Source organism: Phaethon aethereus (assembly GCF_964289735.1).
Source record: "Phaethon aethereus genome assembly, chromosome: 1".
Taxonomy (NCBI): Eukaryota; Metazoa; Chordata; class Aves; order Phaethontiformes; family Phaethontidae; genus Phaethon; species Phaethon aethereus.
Genome location: NC_138575.1, coordinates 87,395,683 through 87,419,671, shown reverse-complemented (window position 1 = coordinate 87,419,671; position 23,989 = coordinate 87,395,683). Strand labels below are relative to the sequence as shown.

The window sequence follows — 23,989 nt, the reverse complement described above, 5'->3', positions numbered from 1 at the left end:
TTTCACTGTTGTCTTTTCCTTTTCACAGACTGTGGACTTGTTTGAGATGATTGAAAAAATGCAGGTAAGGAGAAGTTATTCTCTCAAACTTTGGGATCTCTTGATTTTTTCATAGCCAAACAAATAGTCTTGTCACTTCACTCCCCAATACCCTTTAATTTGGGCTTGCCGAATATTTAGCTCTTCTAGGCCCAAGCTGCTATACCTACTCTTAAATGGAGTTTCAAAAGCATTTTCCTGTATTCATTTTTCCAACCAGCTTGATGGAAAGAATAGACACAAATTATTATAATTCTACCTGTTCTTTGCAGAAGTGTGATTCTGAGAGAAAATCAAAGTTGCATTAAAGTATCTCTGGCATCTTCTTCAAGAAACTATGTTGCTGCTGGGTAGCAGCTGCTAATGGCAGGTGATTAATGGGATGATAACATAACTGCATTTAGCAAGGTCATCCAGTTTAATAAATAACTGCTCTGGGCCCTGTCTTTAACTTGCACAAGAAAGAAGGACTCTGGCTTAATTCTCTTATGGAAATACATGCATTTAGTTGCATATATTACATTATAAAATTAGAGTAGAGTAAGAGGGGAAAAAAACCAACCCTGCCCTATCAAATAAAAATATGGTAATATAATGTTATATGTGTTATATCTCTAACAACAAAATCTTTAGAACTAATTTTTTCAGATTATCTGTTCTCAGAGCATCCTTACAGACGACCAATATTTTCTCTGAGTGATAAACCTTCTTTAAAATGCTATGGTTAACTTTGACCTAACGTAACATGTAACATGGCACAGAACACCTGCCTTTTATGTGCAGAAATTAGACTTAGAAGAAACAATTAACTTCTTTCCTGGAATTTGGGTGATCATATTATGGATATGAGCAAAATGCAAGACTTTGGTGGGATTATAAAGATGAGGAGGTGGAAGGCAGCAGCGAAATGCCAAGTACATGGATGTGTTTGGGTTTTTTTTTTTTTTGTTGCTCATGCAACTGATCATTGTTAATCCTTGATCTAATGTTGCTATTGCCCAATGTTAATGTTGTTGCTATAGTTTTTTCACCCTATATGGCTGGAGCATTGGCCCCAAACTTTTGCTCTTGAGCCTCTTACGTCTCCACTGTAGACCTCCACTCAGATAAATATATTTCTACCAGATACTAGTTTACAAGCTAGTTCCACTGTAGAATACTTGCATAGACATAGCTGTTATAAATCAGATCTTGCTTATTTTCAGAACAAAGTTGAGAGCTGCTTAACCTGTCTGGGATCCCTGATTAGCCACTCCATTAAGGAGTCACATAAAAATGTACTCTCAGCATCATGTTCTGGTGTGAGAGTTACAAGATTTAGGTAGCACTAGTTGAATACTCATGTATTGTGTATAAGAGAAAGCTACAACTTAAATCCTGGTCTTCAGCTTTCTATCTGACAATGCAAGTTTTGCCTCTTAATCTTCTGTCTGTATTGATGCCCACTTGGACTGTGGCCAGCATTTTATGGGAGCCTGTTGTCCACCATATCTTTTTGGCTTCTTTTGTTCTGGGCTTCTGCTCAGTTTGTGTTGGGGTTGTCCTCACGAATACTTTCCTATTCCTGTGTGCTTCTGCTGCAGAATTGTGGTGGAAGTGAGCTAGCCTTGCCAGGATGAGAAGGCAGAGGGCTTTCTAATAGCATTTAGAAAGAGAATCAAGTCTGGATGCTAGCTGCTGATTCAGGAAGAAACTAGGCATCCAGCAGTCTTTTGCCCTGCCATTCCAACCCATGTCACAGTAACAGTGCCTAGGAAAGTAGATGTGCAGGGCTTTGCTATGTGGCTCCTTGCTGCCTGCAAGAGTCTGTTGTACTAGTCAGATGTATGGATGGAGAGCAGCTCTGATTTTCTGTCTTGCCTCCAGGAGAAAGATTTGTTCCCTTATGTGGATGGAAGCAAGACACAGAAGCTGCTTAAAGCCTTCCTGCCTTGCCATAATCCTCGAAACAAGTGCTTGTTACTTCTCTTAACCCTGCTCTGAGATTCTCAATGCTCTGCCTGATGGTATCTTCAAGGGAGAGGGAAAAGTAGGACAGGAATGAATGGTCTGAAATACTGTTCTTTTGCATTCTGTCTTTACCTGTTCCTTTTTTTTTTTTTTTTTATTGCTTGGGATAGGAAGTAAAGTAACTGGAAGTGATTAGAGAATGAAATAAGAAAATCAGTTTGGGAGGTTGCTTTTGATTTCTGCCAGCTTTCTGCTTTTTAAGAGATGTAAGGGAGGTGTTAAGTTTTAATGCCAAACTAGGGGACTGGCTAAATTCTAGCTTTACTCCTTCTGTTTATTTCAAACTTCCAAACTTGCATAAAATAGAAGATTACAGAGAGAGACAAAATATACATATTTGTGATATGGAGAAGGACACAGAGGGTAAGTGAAACAGATGTGCTAAAACATAGGATTAACTGTTTCTGACTTTCTGTTGCTAGGGGAGTCGTCTGGATGAACAAAGATGTTCCCTTCCAGCTCCTCTCAAGGTCAGGCCAAGTCATTGTTGCGTCCTAAATTGCTGAGAATGGCAGATAACTGACCTGGCTTGCAGTGTATTTTTATCTTGCAGTGAACAGGCAGACTACAAACAGTTCAAGAATACATATATTCCTGTCTTTTTTTTTTATTTTATTGTTTTGAAGTTGCTGCACAAGAGGGTGAAACTATGTAATGAAACAGAATCAATACTTCCCTTTTTCAAATTTAAGTGATTCCAATAAGCATTTAATATTATTAACAGTCTTAGTTTTGACTAAATAATTTCTTAAATTTTATTCCATTTATTATAATATTTATGAAACCACATTGCATTTATTTCAGTAGTCTGCTTGAGGGTTCATAGGTGCTACTAGAAAGCTGGTTTGTTTCCCTCAATATTGGGCCAATAAGAACAGGTTCCCATCTTTAAATTCTCAACTCTTCCTCTCCATTCTTTCAGCCTCAGCTGAGGCACAGTAACCTTAAAATCAATCTTGACCTTGAATTCAGTCTTGGGCATGACCTTAAAAAAAAAAAAAAAGCCGTATAGAGAATTGATATAGCTCAATTCTGACAGAGATGTGGTGATGGAAGGGGCATCCAACTGGCATGAAGTGGCTCAGATACTCCTCCTGTTCTTACAGTCATGCCTCAGCACTGTTCAGTTGTATACCACAGGTCTAGCTATGGACCTAACCTCGTCCAATTGGCCTATAGTTTTACTACCTCCTCATTTTGCATGTCTGTATTCTGCGTAGTTTCAAGGAGGAAGGTGGGTGAAATCTGACTCCTAAATTTATTGTTATCAAAGTTCTGTTATAATGCTGAGACCTGGGAAATGGATTCTAACCTTAAATCCTAAAGTAAAACTCTAAAGATGGACTAGGGCAGAGTGGAAGCTGAGGGCACAGCTTGTGCCATCATGAGAGGATAACACTTTAAACAATGTAATGCACTTTTGCCAATGGTCTATTCTGGTTTCAGACAGAAGAGGAGTATATTCCTTACCCCAGCATCCACGAGGTGAGTTAGTACTGCTGTACTCTTTTTTTTTTTTCCTTGGACTTTATTGGCTTTTCAGCTTTCATGTTCTGTGTCCTCCTGAATAGGTATTACAGAAAGGGTGGCCATATCCTCTTATTATCTTACCCCAGTTTGGGGGCTACTGGATTGAAGGGACGAGCCACAACCTCTCCAGCCTGAGTCCAACTCCGTCTGACGTACCCTTTCCCTGTAGTGGTAAAGTGAAACTAGAGAGTGACCCTACAGCCAAGCTGTACCGCAAACATTTTCTGGGGAAGGTAAGGATGATCTTCAGAGCCTTCTCTGCCCACCAAGTCTCAGGGCTGAAATTAATCTCAGGCTTTTCCTGATAGGCTTAGAAATAACTGCATAGCCACTCCATTTCAATTCCTCGTGATGCCTTGAACTAATGTAAATAAGGTACCTAACTACCGTGTGGCATGTCTTTGCCCATAGCTTAAAGGCTTAGGTAAGGAGAGAGCTCAAAGTTTTTCCACAAGGAGAGTATTTCTTCAGTTCAAAGTTAAGAGGGACCAGTGATTTTGATGCTGTGTGGGTTGGGTCCTTTTCTTGCTGATAACATGGGAAGGTTATTTCAGAAAGGCAAAGAAATATCTTTTGCATGCTTTGAGTAACTGTGAACAACTCTTAGCTGAAGAAGAGTCCATAAGCATCATGTGATGGGAGAGGTGCAGTTAGTGGTTTAGGGAATATTCTTTAAACAAGATGGGAGATTAGAGTATGTGTAGTATTACAAACTTAATATATATGTCTGTGGTGTGGGTGTGCATATTGCATATGCTAGGTCACTCAAAGAATTCTTTCAAGACTTTTTGCAGAACACCTTGTAGCAGATCCTATAAAACAAACACCAAAAAAAGTGCTAGGACATACAAGCCACAGCTCAGTTCCTTTTTTTTTTTTTTTTTTTTTTTTTGTTTCATGGTCTATATCTTATATGGTGATTACATAGTAAGATTCATTTTGCCTGCAGGAAGAAGGCTGTAAGACCTTATGTCTTATATACTGTGGGAATTATTAAAAGTCTACATTGTTTTTCAAGACTGTAACAAAGAGAAGGATTTAATAAAGGTATAAATGGAAATGCCAGTCAAAGAATCTTTGGGTGCAGCTTCACAAGCACTTGAAGCTGGCAGTGCTGATGAGAGAAGCTTTCTTGCCATACATTCATATGTGGTCATGTATTTCTCCATTATGCTGTCCTTTTGCTGTCCTTTCTTTGTGCTGGTTAAAGTATTGTTGCTGCAGTGCTGTGAACTGTTGGGGAACTGACTCAGTGGAGTCACACAGAATCATTAAGGTTGGAAAAGACCTTCAAGGTCATCAAGTCCAACCATCAACCCAACACCACCATGCCCACTAAACCATGTCGTGAAGTACCATGTCCACACGTTTTTTGAACACTACCAGTATTTTGAACACTTCTGGTGTTCTCTCAGTGGAAAGAGCTATGTCTTAAGTAATTAGTGTGAAATTCTAGCTTAACCCAGGACAAACAGATGGAAACTATTTGAAGCAGTCAAAGGACATTTTTATTATTAGGTGTAATTTTAATGATCTCTTTTGTTATTTTAAAGTCTCTCTAATTTTGTTTCATTACTTCAAGTCTATGATTTTAGTAAACATGCTCTCTAACTTGCTGAGACTGTAGGTCATCTCATATTCAGGTTCATTTTCCTCTGGTATGCAAATACATGTGTTTTGGACCTTGTTACTGTTTTTCTGTCATGACAAGCTGACATCAGCCCAAGATTTTTTTTTTTTTTTTTTTTTAAGTTTTCTCCAAGCAGAGGTGCAGGGAGGGCCTGCAAGGAGACAACATTATCGGGTATTATTTCAGTACCAGCCCAGCCTTAGTGGTTCTGTGTTCTTCAGTTGCCAGCAATGGCAGTAGCTTCCAGGTCCTTGTTGTCATCTGACTGATGACACCTTATGCTTTTATGAAAAGAAGGCTTGCTGGAATAATGATGCTGCCTACTCAGTACTGTAAGCTTATTGGTTGTCTATCACTATTGATGGGTTTGGATGTTCAGGTATCACTATCTTCCTGTAGGTCATCACATAATCATTTGACCACCAAATCTGCTTTTCTTTCTTTTTCAGGGATGAAAGCATCCCAGTATTTTATCAGGTTGCCAAATTTTTTCAGTTAATTGTATTTTTACTTTCAGTGGTCTTGAAGGAAGAGAATGGGCTAATGTACCCATTTTGAATCCTGTAAAGATCTTTTGGTGTTCTCTAGTTTCCTATGCTCCTATTGCTAAAAGAACTGATAGAATCTTAGAAACATTTAGGTTGGAAAAGACCCTTAGGATCACCAAGTACAACTTTTAACCTAGCACTGCCAAGTCCACCACTAAACCATGTCCTTAAGCACCACACATCTTTTAAATACCTCCAGGGATGGTGACTCAACCACCTCCCTGGGCAGCCTGTTCCAATGCTAGTCAACCCTTTTGATGAAGAAATTTTTCCTAATATCCAATGTAAACCTCCCCTGGCACAACTGGAGGCCATTTCCTCTTGTCCTATCGCTTGTTACTTAAGAGACTGACACCCACCTTGCTCCAGCCTCCTTTCAGGTAGTTGTAGAGAGCGGTAAGATCTCCCCTGAGCCTCCTTTTTTCCAGGCTAAACAACCCCAGTTCCCTCAGCTGCTTCTCATAAGATTTGGTCTGTAGATTCTTCACCAGCTTCATTGCTCTTCTTTGGACACGCTCCAGCACCTCAATGTCTGTCTTGTTGTGAGGGGCCCAGAACTGAACACAGTATTTGATGTGCAGCCTCACCAGTGATCACTTTCCTCATCCTGCTGGCCACAAGCCAGGAAACATACCAGGTCCCATGGGGAAGATGTCTTTTACTTTTGTCTGGTTTGTTCATCTTTGGTGCAATTGCTGCTACTGAGTAGTGAAAAATAATTCTGTTTCATCAAAAAGAACCCAAGTGGATAAGAATATGGCAGATGTCTTAATAACCTTATAACTTCTCAGGCAAGCTGTCAGCACTCCGTGTGTATTCTATTAGACTTTTTCATTGCCCCCATGGAAGATACTTAATTGCTTTTAGAGAGATCTGCTTAAAATCTAGAACTTCCTTTCATACTGCCTTAATGTTACAGAAACTGCTTCTATGGCTGAACAAATTTGTACCTATACATAGGACATCTCAGATCCAGGATATCTTGTCACTGCTGAGTTGCAATCTTCAGTATTAACCATAAAGCCTTTTGATGGTTCATCTCTAAATTCAGGACAGCTAATGATAAATGCTGTTGTATATTGAAGGACTCTGAGTCTGCCTTCTGTTGCCTGTGTGTTTTTACAGAGTAAGAAAGTCACAGAGGAATGAAGAAATTATTATTTTGTTCATACACATGATTATTCAGATCTCAGTTTAAAACCCAGGCTTACCTTCAGGATAAAGCTAGGCATCCAGAGTAGCTTTGACAAAAATTCCATTATTTTAAGACCTCTGCTAATTCTGATGCCTGTTCTTCTGTGAAGATTGCACCCCTTTGTGCAGCTTTGCCTGGTTATGCCAGCTGCAGAACTGATAGTCCAGTCTCCAAAGCAATTGAGATTGCAATGTGTCAGACCTGCTGGGGTCTGGCTTAGAAGTCTCAACAAAAGGCATCCTGTTTTCTGGTCTTTGTAGCTCAGTGTTACTTTTGGCTGCAGCTAACCTCAGGCTTTGGCTCCTATTCCTTTGTTCTGCCTTCTAGTCCTGACTTTTGTTGGCATTGTGCCATCTTTTTCCCTAACAGCCTGTCTTGGGCATCCACCCTAGCATATGAGTTCTTTGGTTTATGGTCGTCTTTGATTCTAGACTTCAACTGACCATTGAGCATGCTTTTGTTTTGGTCCTTGAATCTGTCTATTCCTCAGCTGCTCTGTCTTTCTGCCTTTGGTCACAATGTCCACCGACTCTTGTTCACATCCGAAAAAATCTATTAGGATCCTGAAAGTCATGGTCAGGGGAAATAAACTGTCCTCTCAGCCTTTGTGGCTTCCTTTGATTTCGGCTTTTCTTCCCACATATAGATAAGTTTCAGTTACTACCATTGACTTGTGTGACAGATCACACTGGACTTCTGTGATTTGAACACTGCAGCTAGAGGCCACATTATTCTGTTTGCTGCTCTTCACTTATACTTTATCTTTTGCAGGACCCAGTTGTTCGGTCTGCTTCAGGAGAAGGTAGGCTATGCTACCACCAGAAGTCATAAAACTTTTTCCCTGTAAGTCTGGGGAAAACTGCAGGGCAGTTTTGGGTTTTGGTTTTTTTTTTTCCTGTCTCAAAGAGGAAGCGAGGACAATGATATCTCTAAGACTTAAAGAAGTTCAGTAGCTTCATCTTCACATCCAAATTCAGGGTAGTGACTGTAGTCATTCCCTTTTTTTGGTTCCCCCTACCCCCCACCCCCTAAAGATGAGATTGATTTATGTCTGTTGGCTTCAAGTTGCTTATGTCCACATAGGTATCAGAGTATTTCACTAGATGTGTCTTTATTTCACAGTGAGTCAGAACTATGACTAATACAAAAAATTGTTTTGATTTTTTTCCACAGTAAAAGGCAATCTCAACAGTGTGTTGGGAGAGGTTGCAATCCACCAGAGACAAAACAGACCTTCTGTATGTTCTAGGCAAATGCTGAGGAAGGAACTCTCAGACTAGCAGCTCTTTTTGATCAAATTACACACTGCTCCCATGGAGTCCTTGTTATTAATTAGCTGTGTCTGGAGTATTCCTTTCACAGAATATATTCCAAATTGTGCAAGTTCTGACTGTACAACTGGACACTTAACTTGCTGTTCCAGTGCATAACACTTCTGTGTCATGCACAAGGATGCATTTGTACAGTGCTTCCTGTGGTGCTCCCTCCAGATCTTGCAATCCTAGTTACTGACTTCATGCTCCTTGGTGGTCTTCTCATGTTGCAAAGTGACTCTGTCTTTGATTTGAGATGACTGCTATTCTGATGGTAGAACAGCCCATTCATTATTTGGGCTGGGGAATGGTATTTTATCCCTCTCCTCCATTTAATTTGACTATGACTTTGCATTTAGGCTGAGGAGATAATTTCTACAACCAAACAGCATAAAACCACTGCTGTACATTAGAACAGAATCTGTACACACTAAAATGTATGCAGAGTACTTTGATGGTATCTTTCAAGTTGGTGATGGGCAACACTATCACTAGCAAATATATCAACAAACAAGATGGTGGTTGGTACCTCTTCCCTGTGAAACAGTTGACAAGTGAAATTTGGGAATCAAGCTCCCCATTATAGTGTGTGCATTTTATCTCCTGGGAGTGTCTGACTTCTGAGTGAGTGGATAGAGCTGTTTTTTCCTACAGAACCACAAGTGGGAAATACAACTGGATGTCTTGAGGTACATCATCTGGGATTTGAAAAAGCCCAAGATTTGTCTACAAAAGATACCAAAGGAAAGTCTTGATTGTTTTTCAGTTGCCTAAGGTGTTCTGCACTGAAGATCTCTGGACACATTCCTGATTCCACCATCAACAGATTGCTGTATGACTTTCTCCTGATATTTACAGTCCCAAGGCATAAGGAGGCACTGATAATTCTGTCTGCTATAGGGTAGCTGAGACTATTTTGGTTTGTGGATTCTTTGTTTTGTTTTATTTTGTTTTATTATTATTATTATTTTGCTTTGCTGAGAAGAAATCTATCTTACCCCAACTTCTGTCATTGCTAGCTCAGAAGTACCATACTGATCGCACTCTGTTCTCCTGACTTGAAAGCTAAATACTGGAATGTACTACTGCCCCTTTCAACAGAAATTCTTGCCAGCAGCAAGAGATGAAGATGTCAATCTAATAAATCTAATCCAAAGAGAATTGGAACCTCTGCATGACATTCTCATTGGTCTCTCTGTCCTGCTTATACCTCAAATCCAATAATTTTGGACTGTGTGCTGAAACGCATGAGTTCAGTCTCAGTTCTTTGTTTGATCAGAGTTTATGTAGCAGCCAACTCCAAAAACTGGCCATAAAGTGGTTTTCCACTAGGAAATGGGAGCAATCTAAGTATTTCTGGATGATTCCACCTATATAGTGTTCTCATTGTGCTAGAGGTTTCTGTTCACATCACTTGTCAAAAGGCTTTAACCTTTTGAGGTTAGGGGTTATATATAAAAATATGCATGTTATAGTTTAATATATATATATATAAAATATATAGATTGATATACCCAGGCCATTGGAACATGGCTGTATACCCAGGAAAAATGTATGGCCACTTCTATATAGAGCCTATGAAAATGTTTGCATTATGGTTCATTGTTTGACTGAATGACTTTCTCTGTTTGAGGCACATTTCACTAAAGCTCCAGCAGTGCTAGTGGCACTGCTGGGAACAGTCTTCACCTGCAAAGTAGTTACCTGGAGCTCTGACTGCATCCTCTCTGAGATGTGAGTGCTCTTAGAGATCAAGTACTTGGTATACCGATTCTGCCATTACTGTTTATATAGAAAATTCCCATGACCGCATCCAGTTGAATGTGCTGGAGACCACTTCTTAGTCATGCAGAGTCTGAATGGATACAGGCAGAGTCCATGAAGGATATGAATTTATTTACAAGAAACTTGATTTCTTCAAAATGTGTTGCTGAATGTGCTCATCCTATTCCTTCTTAGGAGCCCTTCTGATGACAGCTGAGGAGGAACTGAAGTGACAGTGGATGAACTTTGACTGATATACTCATGCATTGATCACCAAGGGAACTGGGAGATAGCATATGCATGTCTTCAAGCATGTTATAGCTAGTTAAAAAAAAATTAGCTAATCTTGAGTCACTGTATGCAAAAAATCTGGTAAACTTCTCTGGAAAGCATGTTGGGAATAATGCATTTTGGCTTCCTGTTTTCAGGAGCACCAGAACTTTTATTCCAGTGACACGTCCTTGGGCTACCTGATACTTTCTGTGAAGTATGAACAGATCGAGAAACAGGAAAATCTACGCCTGTTGCTGAGGTAACAGTGCGTGTCATTGAAGTGTATGTTACTATGCTGTGTCTCTCATCTGGCCTTGAGCTTCCTCTGCATAGATATGGGTGTGAATCTTATGACTTTCTCCTGGTAAGGACTGCAAAGGAACCTTTGAGACTTCTTTTCTTGCCTTCCCCTCTGAGTTTCTCTCAGCAGTTTCCTTCAGGAAGCTGAAGCAGTGTTTGCAGGCACATCATTATAGTTCCTGTGTGAAAAACATCTGTTCTTCCCTCAGAAAGAAAGTTTTTCTGTTTATTCTGTTTACTTTGAGACATGTGAGTACTCTGTAGGAGAATATGGATTCCTCAGTGGAGAGCAGCTGAGCCCAGGCCTGTGTTTGTGCTTTGTACTTGAGACTAAGGCTCCCTTCAAGGTGAGCTAGAACATTCCTTAGCTTTCCAGGACAGCCTATGAAGTGCCATAACCTTTAGGGCTTCCACAGAGAGCCATTACCTGGAGAGAGCTGCTGAATGAACTAGAGGAAGAACAGAGATGGATCTTGCATAGATGAGAGGCATGCTGCAGAAAAGCTTTTTATCACATTATGGGCTGGATGTGCTTCAGTAGGCAATATGCTCCTGGAAGCAGCCATTGTACAGTTGCTGCTGACAAGGACTCATCCATGACTGAGGGAGAATACTGGTTACATAGTACTCAGCTACAAGAGAATCACTAGTGGGTTTCCCCCATTGTATGTGGAGAACACTTCAGAGTGCCAGGCAGAGCAATAATCTGGGTAGAAAAAAAAGCTGTGCCAGGGAATGTTTATCTGAGCCCAGAAACTTTCCTACATGGAAGAGACCAGTGAGGAACAAAAGGGTAGTAATTAAGATATCATATTGTATGCAGCACCTTTTGCTCAATAGCTTGTTTATAATTGTTTGAAGAGGGCTCTGACAGCCCAATATTTCTTCTCTCCTAGAAAGACATCTCTCTTTCAATATGTATATATATAGAGAAAGGAAACTTTTCTCTGTCAGCTTTCTGGAACAATGCTTCACCAGTTTCTACCTCCTGTACTTTTGCATAGATCTGCTTTCCTAGGCTGTCTCTAACAGACCTTTTAACAGTCTTTCAAACCCTCATTGTATGATCTTATGAATCAATTATAATACTGTGTCCGTGAATTATGTTTCAACATTTAGATAATCTGTGAAAGAAAATGGTAGTGGTGGGGAAGAGCAAAATATTTCTTCAAGCAAGAAAAGAATTGCAAAGGAGCAAGAGACTAAGCATCCGTGTTTTGTCTTCCTCTGCTCCTCACAAGTGAAGAGCACTAAAAAGTGTAAATACCTCCACTTTTCAGTGATTTTATGCACCAGGCTTAAAATTAATCCTCTAGAATTAACTGCTTTAAGGATAATCTAAAAGAATGGCTACTCTTTTAAGAGCCAGCATTGCTTATGTCTCCCTTCAGCTTTTTCTCTAATGCCTTTTTTGTTTTGTGTCAGGACTCGGGCTGGCACCAAACATGACCTGATCCCCATTTCCTGTCTGAATGAGTTTCCCAATGCTGTCCAGATGGCAAAGGTGAGATTCGTTCTTGCCTGTTTGCTTATACAGCCTCATTCTTCAAGTTACTTTCACCTCTGTCCTCCCATTCCCTCTTTTCTACTATTCCTCAATAGTACTGTCATACTTCCCTTTTAGCGCCTCTTCTTTTTCTTCTAGTTTTACCTCAGAATTTTTGCCTGAAGGGACTCCTGTCGTAATTATAAATAGTGCCTATGCTCTCATGCCTGCAGCATGCTAGGACACATAGTAATCACAGTTTTGTTTCTTTCTCTCCAGCTACTGTGTGAGGATGTGAATGTTGAACGCTTCTTTCCTGTCCTCTACCCGAAGGTATAATGTTCTGATATGTCTGTATGTCCCTTTTCCATCAAGGTCTGGCTAATGACATCCGACTGATGATTTATATTTTCATTACCTCAGGCTTCACAGCTTATTGTTGCATTTGATGAACATGTCATAAGCAATAACTTCAAATTTGGGGTCATCTACCAGAAACCTGGACAGGTAAGCTCCCTCAGAACCCATGATGCTTGAGGCAAAATACAAATAGTTGGTTCTTTTAACTTAAATGTAATAACGAGGTCTGTACTATCTGTGAAAAATACAGATGCTGTAAAGAGAAAGAACAGAAGCTGGCCTTATGTTGATTGATTTGTTTGTGCAGGTCCTCAAAGCTAGTTGAACTGTGTATAGAAATTACTGCCTGTTCTTTGTACTGCATGTGCTCCTTATGACTTCTCCTTTCCTTTTGAAGACGACCGAAGAAGAAGTCTTCAGTAACACGGAAGAGAGTCTGGGTTTCCTGGAGTTCCTGGATTTCCTTGGTGACAAGATTCAGCTGCAGGATTTCCGTGGGTGCGTACCCAGCGCCGCTGGAAAGCCAGACTGAGTTAGGGAACACCGCATGCTCAGAGGCTGCGACTCTTAGAGCCCTGCTTTCAGAAAAGTGATGTGTCCTCTGAATCCCAGGGCAGGTGGAGAAGCCCTAGGCTGTTTTTTGTCAACCATCCTGTCTGGGAACCAGTTGGAGTTTATGTGTCTGCTGGTATTTTCATTTAAAGATATCCTTGTATCTCAATCTGACCCACAGTATCAGTAAAGAATAATTTTATTTGACTGTGTGAATGTAAGCTTGTTTCACAGTGGTAGGTGTCAGTATTGTTTTAGTCTCTTTCTGTGGGGCAACCTGTCCTTTCTGTAGTTCTAAAACATGGATTGTGTCTCTCGGAAGAATGCCAAAGAAAGTAGCTCCTTTGAGAATCCCTGGTTTAGCTTCATAGCTTTTAGCAAGCAAGTATGTTCATCAGCAGAAACATTGTGCAGCTTCAGTCAGTGCATTTGTTTTGGGAAGATTTGGTGCCCCACTATCACTGATTTCTTAAAAATCACCTTTGACAATACTGATATACCAAGCTATTGTTACTGATATCTTCTTTCTTCTGTCTACTTTCTCATCTCCGTCCTGCCTGACCTATGGCATGGTATGGATTTGCTCAGGTTCCGGGGAGGCTTGGATGTCACTAGAGGTCAAACAGGCACTGAGTCGGTTTATACAAATTTCCGGGGCAAGGAGATCATGTTTCATGTGTCTACAAAGCTGCCCTTCACAGAGGGAGATTCTCAGCAGGTATTGGAAGGAGAACTAAGGAATTCAGCAATGTGGTTAAGAGGGGAGGGGTATTTGATGAAAGGCTAGTTTGAGGGGAGAAAGCCTAACTATGTAATATTGGGAATTATGGCTGGAGTAAAAGTAGTGATGAGGGATCTGGCTGAACAGATGCGTTGGAGATGCTAGACAGACTGGTGTTTGAGGCCCCATCATACCATTCTTTTTTCTCACCTGCCTTCTTGCTTTACTATTTTTTTTCCTCTCCAGCTTCAGCGGAAGCGTCACATTGGGAATGACATTGTAGCCATCATCTTCCAGGATGAAAGCACGCCTTTTGTCCCTGATATGATTGCTTCTAATTTCCTACATGCTTATGTGGTAGTTCAGCTCACTCGTGGCACTACTGGGGACACTCTCTACAAGGTAAACAGGGCCAAATAGATTCCTCTACTGATTTACTGATACTGATCCTTAAGTGGAAACCTGTTCATGGGCCTTTGGGAGAGGTACAGCTTCAGGCAGCTTTTACCCTAACAGCTTTGCTTGCTCTGCTAGTAAACTTAATCAATATTTTCAGTGAGAGGCAATAATTAGATCTGTTACCAGTAAGCCTAGAAATCTAGTAGCTGCCACCAGCTCTCCTTCCCCTTCACCCACTCTTTGATCTCTGACCAGGAATCTCCTTCCTGCTATGTTGTTCTCTATTCTATAGGTTTGCAGAGGTCTTCTGTTTGGTGTGATAGCTACTGTTTAGCAATATGTGTTCATGTTTCTTGAGTATGCAGATTTCATAAAGATATTGATAAGCTGGATGGGGCTAGGAGGTCAGGCTGAGAATGATTAAAGTTCTGGAATGTGAGTATTTTACAGAAAGGAGCCCAGGACTGCTTACTGCCTCTACCTAGCAAATAGAAGGTTAAAGAATAATTTGATCAATTTGTTAAGTATCTACACATGAAACTAGAATGTACTTCTGTGTTTTTCAAAGTAGATGATGAATTTCTGAAGCTTAAAGCTTGGGAATTGAAGGAGGATGAATTCAGATTAAAAATTTTGTTTACATCAAAGAGCACAAGGAGCCATCGATGCCATTTTGGGGGATGTCTTGCTTGCATTATTTAAGTCAGGTAAAACTCATTCACTTGACAGCCATATCTGCGTTGCTAATGCTGCAGAGCACAGTGCTGAGAGCTTGCACTGCCTAAGTCTGTAGGTCAGACACAGCTGGTTGACCTAATCTATGGAATCCAAACCAGCTACATCTGCTTTGGCGGATCCTAGAGTTGATGCCCATTTGGCAGGGAAGTACTACTGTTAGGGCCCTCCAGTTGAAGGAAGCTATTCTAGAACAAGAATTCCCTATCTGCAGCCTTTGGACACAGCTCTTTCTGACACATGATTACGTATGGATGTTTATATAACTTTATGTTCCATTTTCAGTCATGCTGAGAGAGCAGAAAATATGTAGAAGCTTGCATTCTGTGATGGATTTTTCCATTGTAGAAACATTTTAATCAGAGTGCTATGTCTCGTATTATGTAGGAATTCTGATTTGGTGATGATGAGTCCTTATGCATTGGAGGTCTACAAGAACATCAAGAATATCAAAATTAGCACGGGATCCCCATGTCATCTTCCAACAAGAGGGTGCAGGGGGTGGAACAACCACCTTCCATTGTTCCCTATGCTATGGGCAGCCAGGTCTGTAGTGAAACAATAGCCTCATGTTTGATCAGGGGCATGGCATTCCAGTTTTCCTCTCACTGTTTTGTAGGGAGTGAGATTCACTGGATTTTTTTTTAATGACATGAGAAAGAGCTGGGGAAGCTTGCCATTTGTCTTGTCTCTTCCTGCTGTTGTTTTCATCTTTGCCTGTCTGCAATGGCATTGTTTTTATCAGGATAATAGGTCTGCCTGCATCATTTCATGAAAAAGAAATAGTCACAGTCAGGACCCTAGAGCCAATGCAGAGTTTTCTGTAAAGATGTTTCCAAAGGGGTTTTAACTCATTTGTCCTTGAGAGCATTCTAGTACCTAAGAGACTGAAGTGTGTGAAGATTTTTTTTTTTTTTTTATCCGTTGTTCCATTTACTTAAGCTTTAGTGCCTAGTGGCTAAATTGGAATATTAATGGAATTTATTTCTTTGAATCAATTCTTGCAATCAGAAAATTAAAAATGCAAAGCAGGATTTTAACTGGTAGATATCGATTGGGAGGGAGAGGGAGGCCATGTAATTAGGGCAGCTGGCCTGCAATGTGAGAAATCATAATTAAATTGAGGGCCCCTTTCCTTCTTCTGCACATTAAACTCATGCCTCTCGTTGGCTCTGTGACATCTACACTGGAGTGTTATTTTGAGGCAGTTGCTGTTAAGTTGTTCTGACATTGTTCTATGTTGTATGAAATGGCAAATAATGGTATTGTTCCATCTCAAGAATATTTCACAGTTACGTTTTTCATCACATTTAAGTGCTGTATGTATCTGGTAAGATAGCTGCATGTGGGTAGGTGCTGTGAAGAACCAAGTGACAGTATGTAAAGACTGGACTGCATTACAGTTACTTTTTCTGGTATTGGTATGTCAGGTAGGAGCACATTTGAAAAAAAAAAAAAGTGTGCATTTCCTTATTTCTTACTGGGAAAGTGCTTTTGTATACTTACCACATATGACTCAGAGAGGCGGTGTCACTGAGATACTCCTCTCAATGTGCAGTATATCTCCACTGAGGATTCTCTGTCAAAAAACAAAAGGTCAGTACAAAGGTTCTTCTAATGGAGTTAAATGTTGCAGGCTGAATAGAAGAATCTTATTTTTTGTTCTAAATACACTGGTTATTATTAAAAATGTTTATTAAAAATATTTTTTAAAAAGCAATCTGTTCAATTGTTTTTTGTTGCTTTTACTGTGCGCACATCTAGCTGACTGAATTTCTGGGAAAATTCAGAACAGAAACAGGTAGATGCATGGGACAGCGTATTAGATCTCTTTTGGGTATGTAAATGATTCAGGAGGGATCAGATGTACTATAGTAGTTTGAAGGCTTTGACAGTCTCACTTGTGTTATGATACTTATTTTTTTCCCCTTATATTGTTTCAGGTTTCAGTCACAGCCCGAGATGATGTCCCCTTCTTTGGACCCTCTTTGCCAAATCCAGCCATATTTAGAAAGGTTTGTTTCTCTGGTCCAGTGTTAGATGTCAGGGGGATATGGTACATACCCTTGTGTTCTGAGTCAGTATTGTCAGTCTGGCTAGATGACTTTGGAGGTCTAAAGATAGTAAGGCAGAGCTTTTCTCATGTGTTATTCTTATTACTGTTTTCATCTGCAGTCTAGTCTTCATCTTGTCTTATAGAGTGCAGAGTTTCGTGAATTTCTCCTGGTCAAGCTCATTAATGCTGAGTACAGCTGCTACAGAGCTGAGAAATTTGCTAAACTAGAGGTGGGTCTATTACCTGGTTGCTTCCATTAAAAATTATAAAACTATATTACTGCCAGATTAAGAAAACACAGTATAATTTTCTACCTTTTCTACTGCTAATTTTGTGTTGCTTAAAAAAGGAAGATGAAATGTGTTTATACTTAGCTATGTGATACTCCCTTTGTATTTCACAGCAGGTGTGATAGAACATGAACAGTACATTCTAATATAAATGTATGTAATGTAAATGTAAATCTAATTCTAATGTAAATGTAATATGAATCTAATCCTCAAGTAAGAATGAGAATATGATGCATACATTTTGCTGGAGGAAATTCTGTATTAGCTGAAACTCAGTATTGAGCTACAGGATGCGTACTGATTTGGTTCAAGGTACCAAAATTCTGTTCCAGACTTGGCTGCTTGCCTGATCTAGAAAAAACTGCCCTCAATCCATGCCTCCGTTTCATCACCTGTAAAAAAGTACTGATGTCCTTTATGACTTCTTTTAGAAAGCCTTTCAAAGGGCTGGGTATTACTGTAAAATATTTTATAACTATACAGCTAAACCCACTAAATACCGTTTAAATTAATTTTAATTGTGATTTTTTTTTATTTAAAAGGAGAATGTGAGACATTGCAAAAATGGGGACAAAAAATCCCTCCACTCCAAATAATAGCCGTGTTTTCATTCCCAATATTGATGCAGGAAAGAACACGGAGTGCCCTCTTGGAGAGCCTTTTTGAGGAGCTGCAGCTTAGCAGCCGCAGTATGATGGGATTGCCCATCGGGGAGGATGACAAGACAGACAATGGCAGTGGGGGCTTCCTAGAGAATTTCAAGGTGAGCCATAGTGGATTGATTCCTTACCCAGATGCTCATTCTCAAGATTATTGTCTGTCCCTCCAAGCAATATTGACCTTGCTGATCAGCTGTGCTTAGGGTGAGACAGAAGAAGTCTTTCCATCCAGTAGCCTTTCTTTAAAGCATCTTCAGCTGTGCTTTACCATATCTCTCAAGAAAAGACATTTCCCCCCTTCCTACACTCTTTCTACAGAGATCCAGGGTGGAATTCCATACTCTTCCTGAGAAGTCAAACTCCTTATGCTTCATGCTGGTGTCTAGTGTCAGACAGGGTTTCACTCCATTAACTTACAGAAAAAGGAGCCAGTGTTTGCAAGAGGAAGTTTAATAACTAGTAGCAAGCAGCATTCAGTTGGTACAGCAGATCTCTTCCAGTTAATTTTCATTTGTAACTGAAAGAGTTGCAAGACCCACTGCAAGAGAGTTTCTAACATATCTGTGAGTGTACTGTAGAAAAACTGTGATGCTTTACTTACCTTCTAAAAGCCAGAGTTAATTTACCGGTGTAGATGACACTTTTTTTTTTTTTTAATAAATCAGGATCAAAAGTGACAGAACTTACTTTTAAAGGTGATCAAGATGATATGAGAAAGCAAAGTTTTTGTACAAACAGGCAAACTGAGCCTCATATAGAGAGAATCTTATATCACTTTACTATCTACTTCCTCTTTCCCACTTCTGTGGGCAGTGCCTCACCACTTCTTTTGTATAATAAGTTATCTGTCTGGACAGGAGAGATGTATTATAAAGAACACTTCTTCAGGTAACCTCCACATGCTTTGTATGGTGGGCTGGTTAGAGCTGCCAAGGGCTGTGAAACTAATCCATTCACATATGTTTGGTAGCTGTATGCATAACTTTGGTTAGAGATGGGGTGCTTTGGTGGGGTGTATTTTTACATACAATCCGTCTACCCTGCCTTTGCTAACCAGGAATTTCATACCCATCCATGTCTTACGCTAATTATCCCAAAATGTCCTTTTCAGACTTTTAGCAGATGCTGGGATTTGCATGTCAAGTATGCGGATAACTTTTACAAAAGGCTGGAAAAGGCTGAGTAAACACAAAATGGCTTTTTCAAATGCTGCAGATTTTTAAATGGCTGCTTTCCCTTTGGAACCAGCACTCATGTTCATGTAAGACTGAACCTTACAGTTTTGAAGAGGAGTTTGATTTTTGTGTTTTGTAGCCTGTTCTGGGTAGGACTGCTCCACATGATGCTGTCTTATCCAATATGCTGGGATACTGGTAGGGAATTTATTGCAACAGGAAAAGGGAGGTGAAAGTAGAGAATATACTTGAAGAGTTCTTCCCTGGCAGTGAGTTCCATGAATTGGCTAGGACTAAAAGTGCATAATATCTAAGGTGCTGCCTTCTAGGAGTTAGGATTTCTGTGGTTCTGATCTGTCACAACTTTCCACCCAATCTTTGGTCCTTTTCATGCTGCCCTGCCGTGTGCATGTCTATATGTGTATCTGTGTTTGTCTGTTTCCCTGCCTACCTTTTGTTCAGCGGGTGATCAGAGGCCGCAGCCAGAGCCTGGATACCATGGGGATATCCATGAGAAAACAGCAGCCAGCCACCCTGCCCAGCCGCCCAACTACAGCTGGCCTTGCCCTCAGCCAGAGTGTCGCCGAGGGCCCTAAGGCCATTGCTGCGGTAAGGTATTTGGGTGGGCTGTAAGAAGAAACCCAGCATACCTTTGTGACCCACCTGTACATTTCTCTTTCCCTGTTAGTTTGTCCTCTTGTGCTTCTGTGAATCTCTTTTTGTTGTAACATCCCATTTCACAAGTGGGAGCAGCATGTGTTGCAGCATGTTTTGTCTCTGCCTATCTCTGGTCCCAGTTCCTCTGTAACCTAGAGCTGAAATTGATGCAGACTGGGAGAAGAAAGCCAAACATGACTCTACATCAGACATCTATCTCTGCTATCCTGGGTTAGATCCTGTACATTACTATACCTTAAAAAAATGCATGCACTGTGGTTTGACTAGAATGGTACTGTATTGTCATATGGCAAGAGCTAAGAACATAAGGACACTAGGTGTGTTCCATTTTCTTCAATTTCACCAATCAGATTATTTTCTGTAATATAAACAGGTGCACAATGTTTATTCAAGGTGCTGTTTTGCTGTAAATAGAATTTGCATAGTGGGAACAAACAGCAGAATTAATAAAGCTTGTGGTGAGAGAGTGAATATTTTTAGTCGCTATCAAAGCCATTTTTATTTGATAGGGATACTAAACATATGTGATCAGTGTGAGCATAATAAATCCATGAAAAATGTTTTCAGAAAAGGATCCATGTTCCTGATACTGGGAATATGGTTACCTTGGCCAAATGCATCCAGCTGATGATTGTCTCTGCACTAGTGATGTCGATACAGGCAAACTACAAAAAACCATCTCTGAGTAAGCCCAGAAAGTGCCTTTCAGTGTGGACATTTCTTGGTGACAGTTTACTCAGTTGTATGCATTCCTTATGTCAGCACAACAAAGTCACATTATTATTTAATGACTTGGGTTTGCTGCCTCCTTCTCTGCTTTAACCTCTAGTTTTCTCTACCTTTCTGATTCTGCCTGTTCTTCTCTCATCATATGGGGATACCTTGCTTCCTGAGCCTCTTTCTCTGTATACTGGCTGTGTATCTTGTTCTGCTTTGTTTTTATATCTGTCTCTTTCTCATACTATCTTTGTAAGCCCTAGCTTCTTTTTCTCACTGACAGAAAGTACTCTTTCTTGCACCGGTGGAGCTGAGCCATGCTATTGTGTTGCAGAGTAGAGAGGATCTGGATCCACATTGCAAGTTCCCTCTCCCATGCTTCCAGTTCTCCAGTTTTTCCTGTCTTGTTCCCCTCCCTCCTTTCTGTCACACTTTCCTTTTTTCCTAGTCTTTTGCCTTGCCTGGTAGGAGCCCATCACGTACTCGAGCCAGCCGCTTCCATGGGCGACGGAGTAGTGCCATTGGCATTGAGAACATACAGGAGGAAAAGAGGTATGAGCTGTGGGAAGATGAGACAGGAAAAAACAGGAGGAGATGAAAAAAGGAGATAAAGGCACATATAAGGACAGAGAAGAAATCAACACGAATGAGAACTGAAATGGAAATGGTTGGAATGGAGAGAAAGGCCTGATTGTCAGCTAATGGAGAAATGGACAAATGACAGAAACCAACAGAATAAAAAAGGACATTTGGAAATGGTGGGAATCCATATTTGAGGAAGAAGGGGGGAGATGGGTGGAGGAACATAGTAAGATACCTCTTAAACTTGGTGCAGTATGATCCAGGACTTTTGGTTCTCCTGTTCTGTATTTGCCACTTTTAGGTAAGACTTAGATGAAAGGCTTTTACTTGGGAAGGGGAATTGGGTGCTTGCTTGTTTGTTTTTATGTTTAAAAGTTCAAATAGACAAAACTTCTGATATCTTAAAAAAATGATTTTTTTTTTTTTTAATAAAAGCTTTAAGTCAAAACAACTAGTGTTTAAGTTAGATGGTCTGAGAAATAGTTATAATAAGGGGTAACATACAGATTTAAGGAGTGATTTGGCATATTTGACAGAATTACAATCATTCAAAAGTTGTTTACTGCTCACTCAATATTATTTAGTTAAATCAATAAATTTGTTTCAGCTAGAGCTGAGACACCTTTTTAAGATTATACAGTCTCAAAACTCACATGAGTGCTCTGCATACTGTTTTCCCAGTTGCAAGAGTTCCAGGGAACAGTTAAAGACTCGGTGTAAATGCGGAAAAGCCATCTTTAATGTGGAAACTGCTGATTTCACAACAGGAAGAATTGTTGTCCCAAAAAGTGGCACCTTTACCCAGTATGCAAGACCAATAGTCACACATGGTTGAGGTATTCCTTTTATTGCAGGTTTGAGCAGATCTGGAAGCTAGGTGGTATCCCACAAAGCTAGCTTAGCTTTGTACAAAAACTACAGCATATTTATATTGTTACATGATTAGCAAAACAATAAAAAACCTGCCCAAGTTTACATTCATTGGTTAGTGATTACTGTATCTCTTGCTATTGGTTACATGTATTTAAATTAGTGCACATGCTCCTAGAATGTGGGAGGGGGTAATTGGTGGAGTTCCTCAATTGGGTTGATGGTCATGATCTCCCCCACCACCTTTGCCTTTACCCTAGTTATTGTGAAATTTTGCTGACTTCATGTCGGTAGCATTCTCTTTATCATCTTTGTGGCAAGATAATTCTTTTATTAGTCCCTGAAGGACCCCATTTTGGTTCCTCCTAGGGAGACTGGTGATTAGTAAGGCATGCAAGTTTACACAATCTTGCTAAATTCACACAATACAGCTACTCAGCTTAATGGCTAACATTTATCTTCAGCTTATCAGAATTACTACATTTTTCCCTTCTTTCCAGTTGTTCTCTTGGATCTTTCCTTAGTGAGGTGTCCTAATCTGAATGACCGAATCTGAATAAAAATAGTATAGAACTTTCTTTGAGAAAAAGAAAATCTTCTGAGACAACTTCCCTGTAGTAACAGTCTAAGCCAACAGAGTAGCCACAGCTCCTGACTACTTTAAATAGTTTTGTACCTTAGGCAGCTGTGCCCCTCAATTACTTTGTATACATCATCCTTCACTATCCCCTTAAAAGATCTGTAAGAGTTTTCTACAACAAGGAAAAGTCCTGGTTTTATTTTTTCTTTTTTTTTTTTTTTTCCTACTCTTTGCTAGGAGGGAATTGGTAAGCTATTTGGTTTATTTAGCTTTCCTTTTGCTTATTTGTACTCTTCGATATGAGGAACAGTGAACCCTGTGTTTTGTGAAAGACTTTTTGGGTGATTCTTGAAGGTGCAGTTTTACTAGCAACTGTTTTTTTCTGACGGTTCATTGCTACTGAAAAGCAGATGATATACTTTCCCTCTCCCAGAATCTCTTTCAACTACCTAATTCCATCCTATTCCTTGTAATGGCTCAGATGCTTAGCGAACCCTTCATAGAACTGATTCAGCCCATTATTCTAACAGAAAAAGTATCAACTTTCTTTCATTGGATTGTCTGCCAGTTAGTTCATGGTGAAGTCTGATGGGTACTAAGACTGATGGGTACTAGCCAAAAGTACACTCTGTAAGAGAGGAGGAGGCTGGAACAGGCTGTCTGGCAGCAGTGAGCTCAGGATATCATGTGTGACTTCACCTTGAAGCTACAGTTTCATGATATGCAGGCTTTGATGACAGAGCTGACCCAGTCCATCCTGTTTGTTCATATAAGTTTCAGGGTTGTTTTAGTTTCAGGATTGTTTTTTGTCAGGATAATTTCCTGTCTCACAAACAGCTATATTAGCACAAATGCGGGCATGAGAAACTGTGAGTAGTATAGGTAGAATCAACTGACCGAGAGAGCAGAGGAGGAACTTTGTGAACTCTATCACTGAAGCCACAACCCCCCACGCCCAACAAAAACATGAGTTTTACAATCCATAATTTAACATATCCCACTTTTCAGTTACTCACACAGCTTTCTTCAGAAGTATCATGGCAAGTACTAGTAGCAATAAAACTATTGTAACTATCCTGAAACAGGGAAATTTGCTGAATCCTTTTTCTTTATGCAATAAATATGTAAGCTCTCTAATCAATCCTAAAGCTTAAGACCAATGAAGTGTGTGTGTGTACAAAAAGAAGTTGAAAAATTAAAGGAGAATACTGAGATTAATTTAGGCTTTTATATAAATTCAAAAGGAGCTTGAAGTTGGCCATTTCTAATATATTGCCCTCAACATATGCTTCCCTTTCATGTGTATATGAGAGATTCAGCTTTGTGTTGTGGCTTGTAAGGAAGTGTTAGAATAGATAGTGGTTAACTCTGGCCCTGGGGTATAGCTGGTTTCTCTTTTGTCCCAGCAGAGACACTGCAGAGAGGATACAGAAGGTGCCGGACAGTCCAGGAACTTTCTTTGACCTGAAGTCTGATGGATCATCCAGTCCCAGCTCCCCAGAGTTCCCCAGTAGGAAAAGCAAGTGA

General features: G+C 40.1%; 1 protein-coding gene across 1 annotated transcript; it reads left to right on the top strand.

The window, feature by feature from the left end:
- Positions 1–46: 46 nt before the first annotated feature.
- On the top strand, positions 47–23,989 carry LOC309414436 (rap1 GTPase-activating protein 1-like; the record flags this gene model as incomplete). The annotated part of the gene is made up of 17 exons (XM_082011764.1): positions 47–64; positions 2,472–2,519; positions 3,496–3,534; positions 3,621–3,812; positions 10,458–10,561; positions 12,028–12,106; positions 12,368–12,421; positions 12,512–12,595; positions 12,846–12,946; positions 13,589–13,718; positions 13,968–14,123; positions 16,799–16,870; positions 17,055–17,141; positions 17,830–17,964; positions 19,498–19,644; positions 20,879–20,982; positions 23,869–23,989. The coding sequence occupies 17 exons, from the start codon at positions 47–49 to the stop codon at positions 23,987–23,989; spliced, it is 1,671 nt and encodes a 556-aa protein (XP_081867890.1).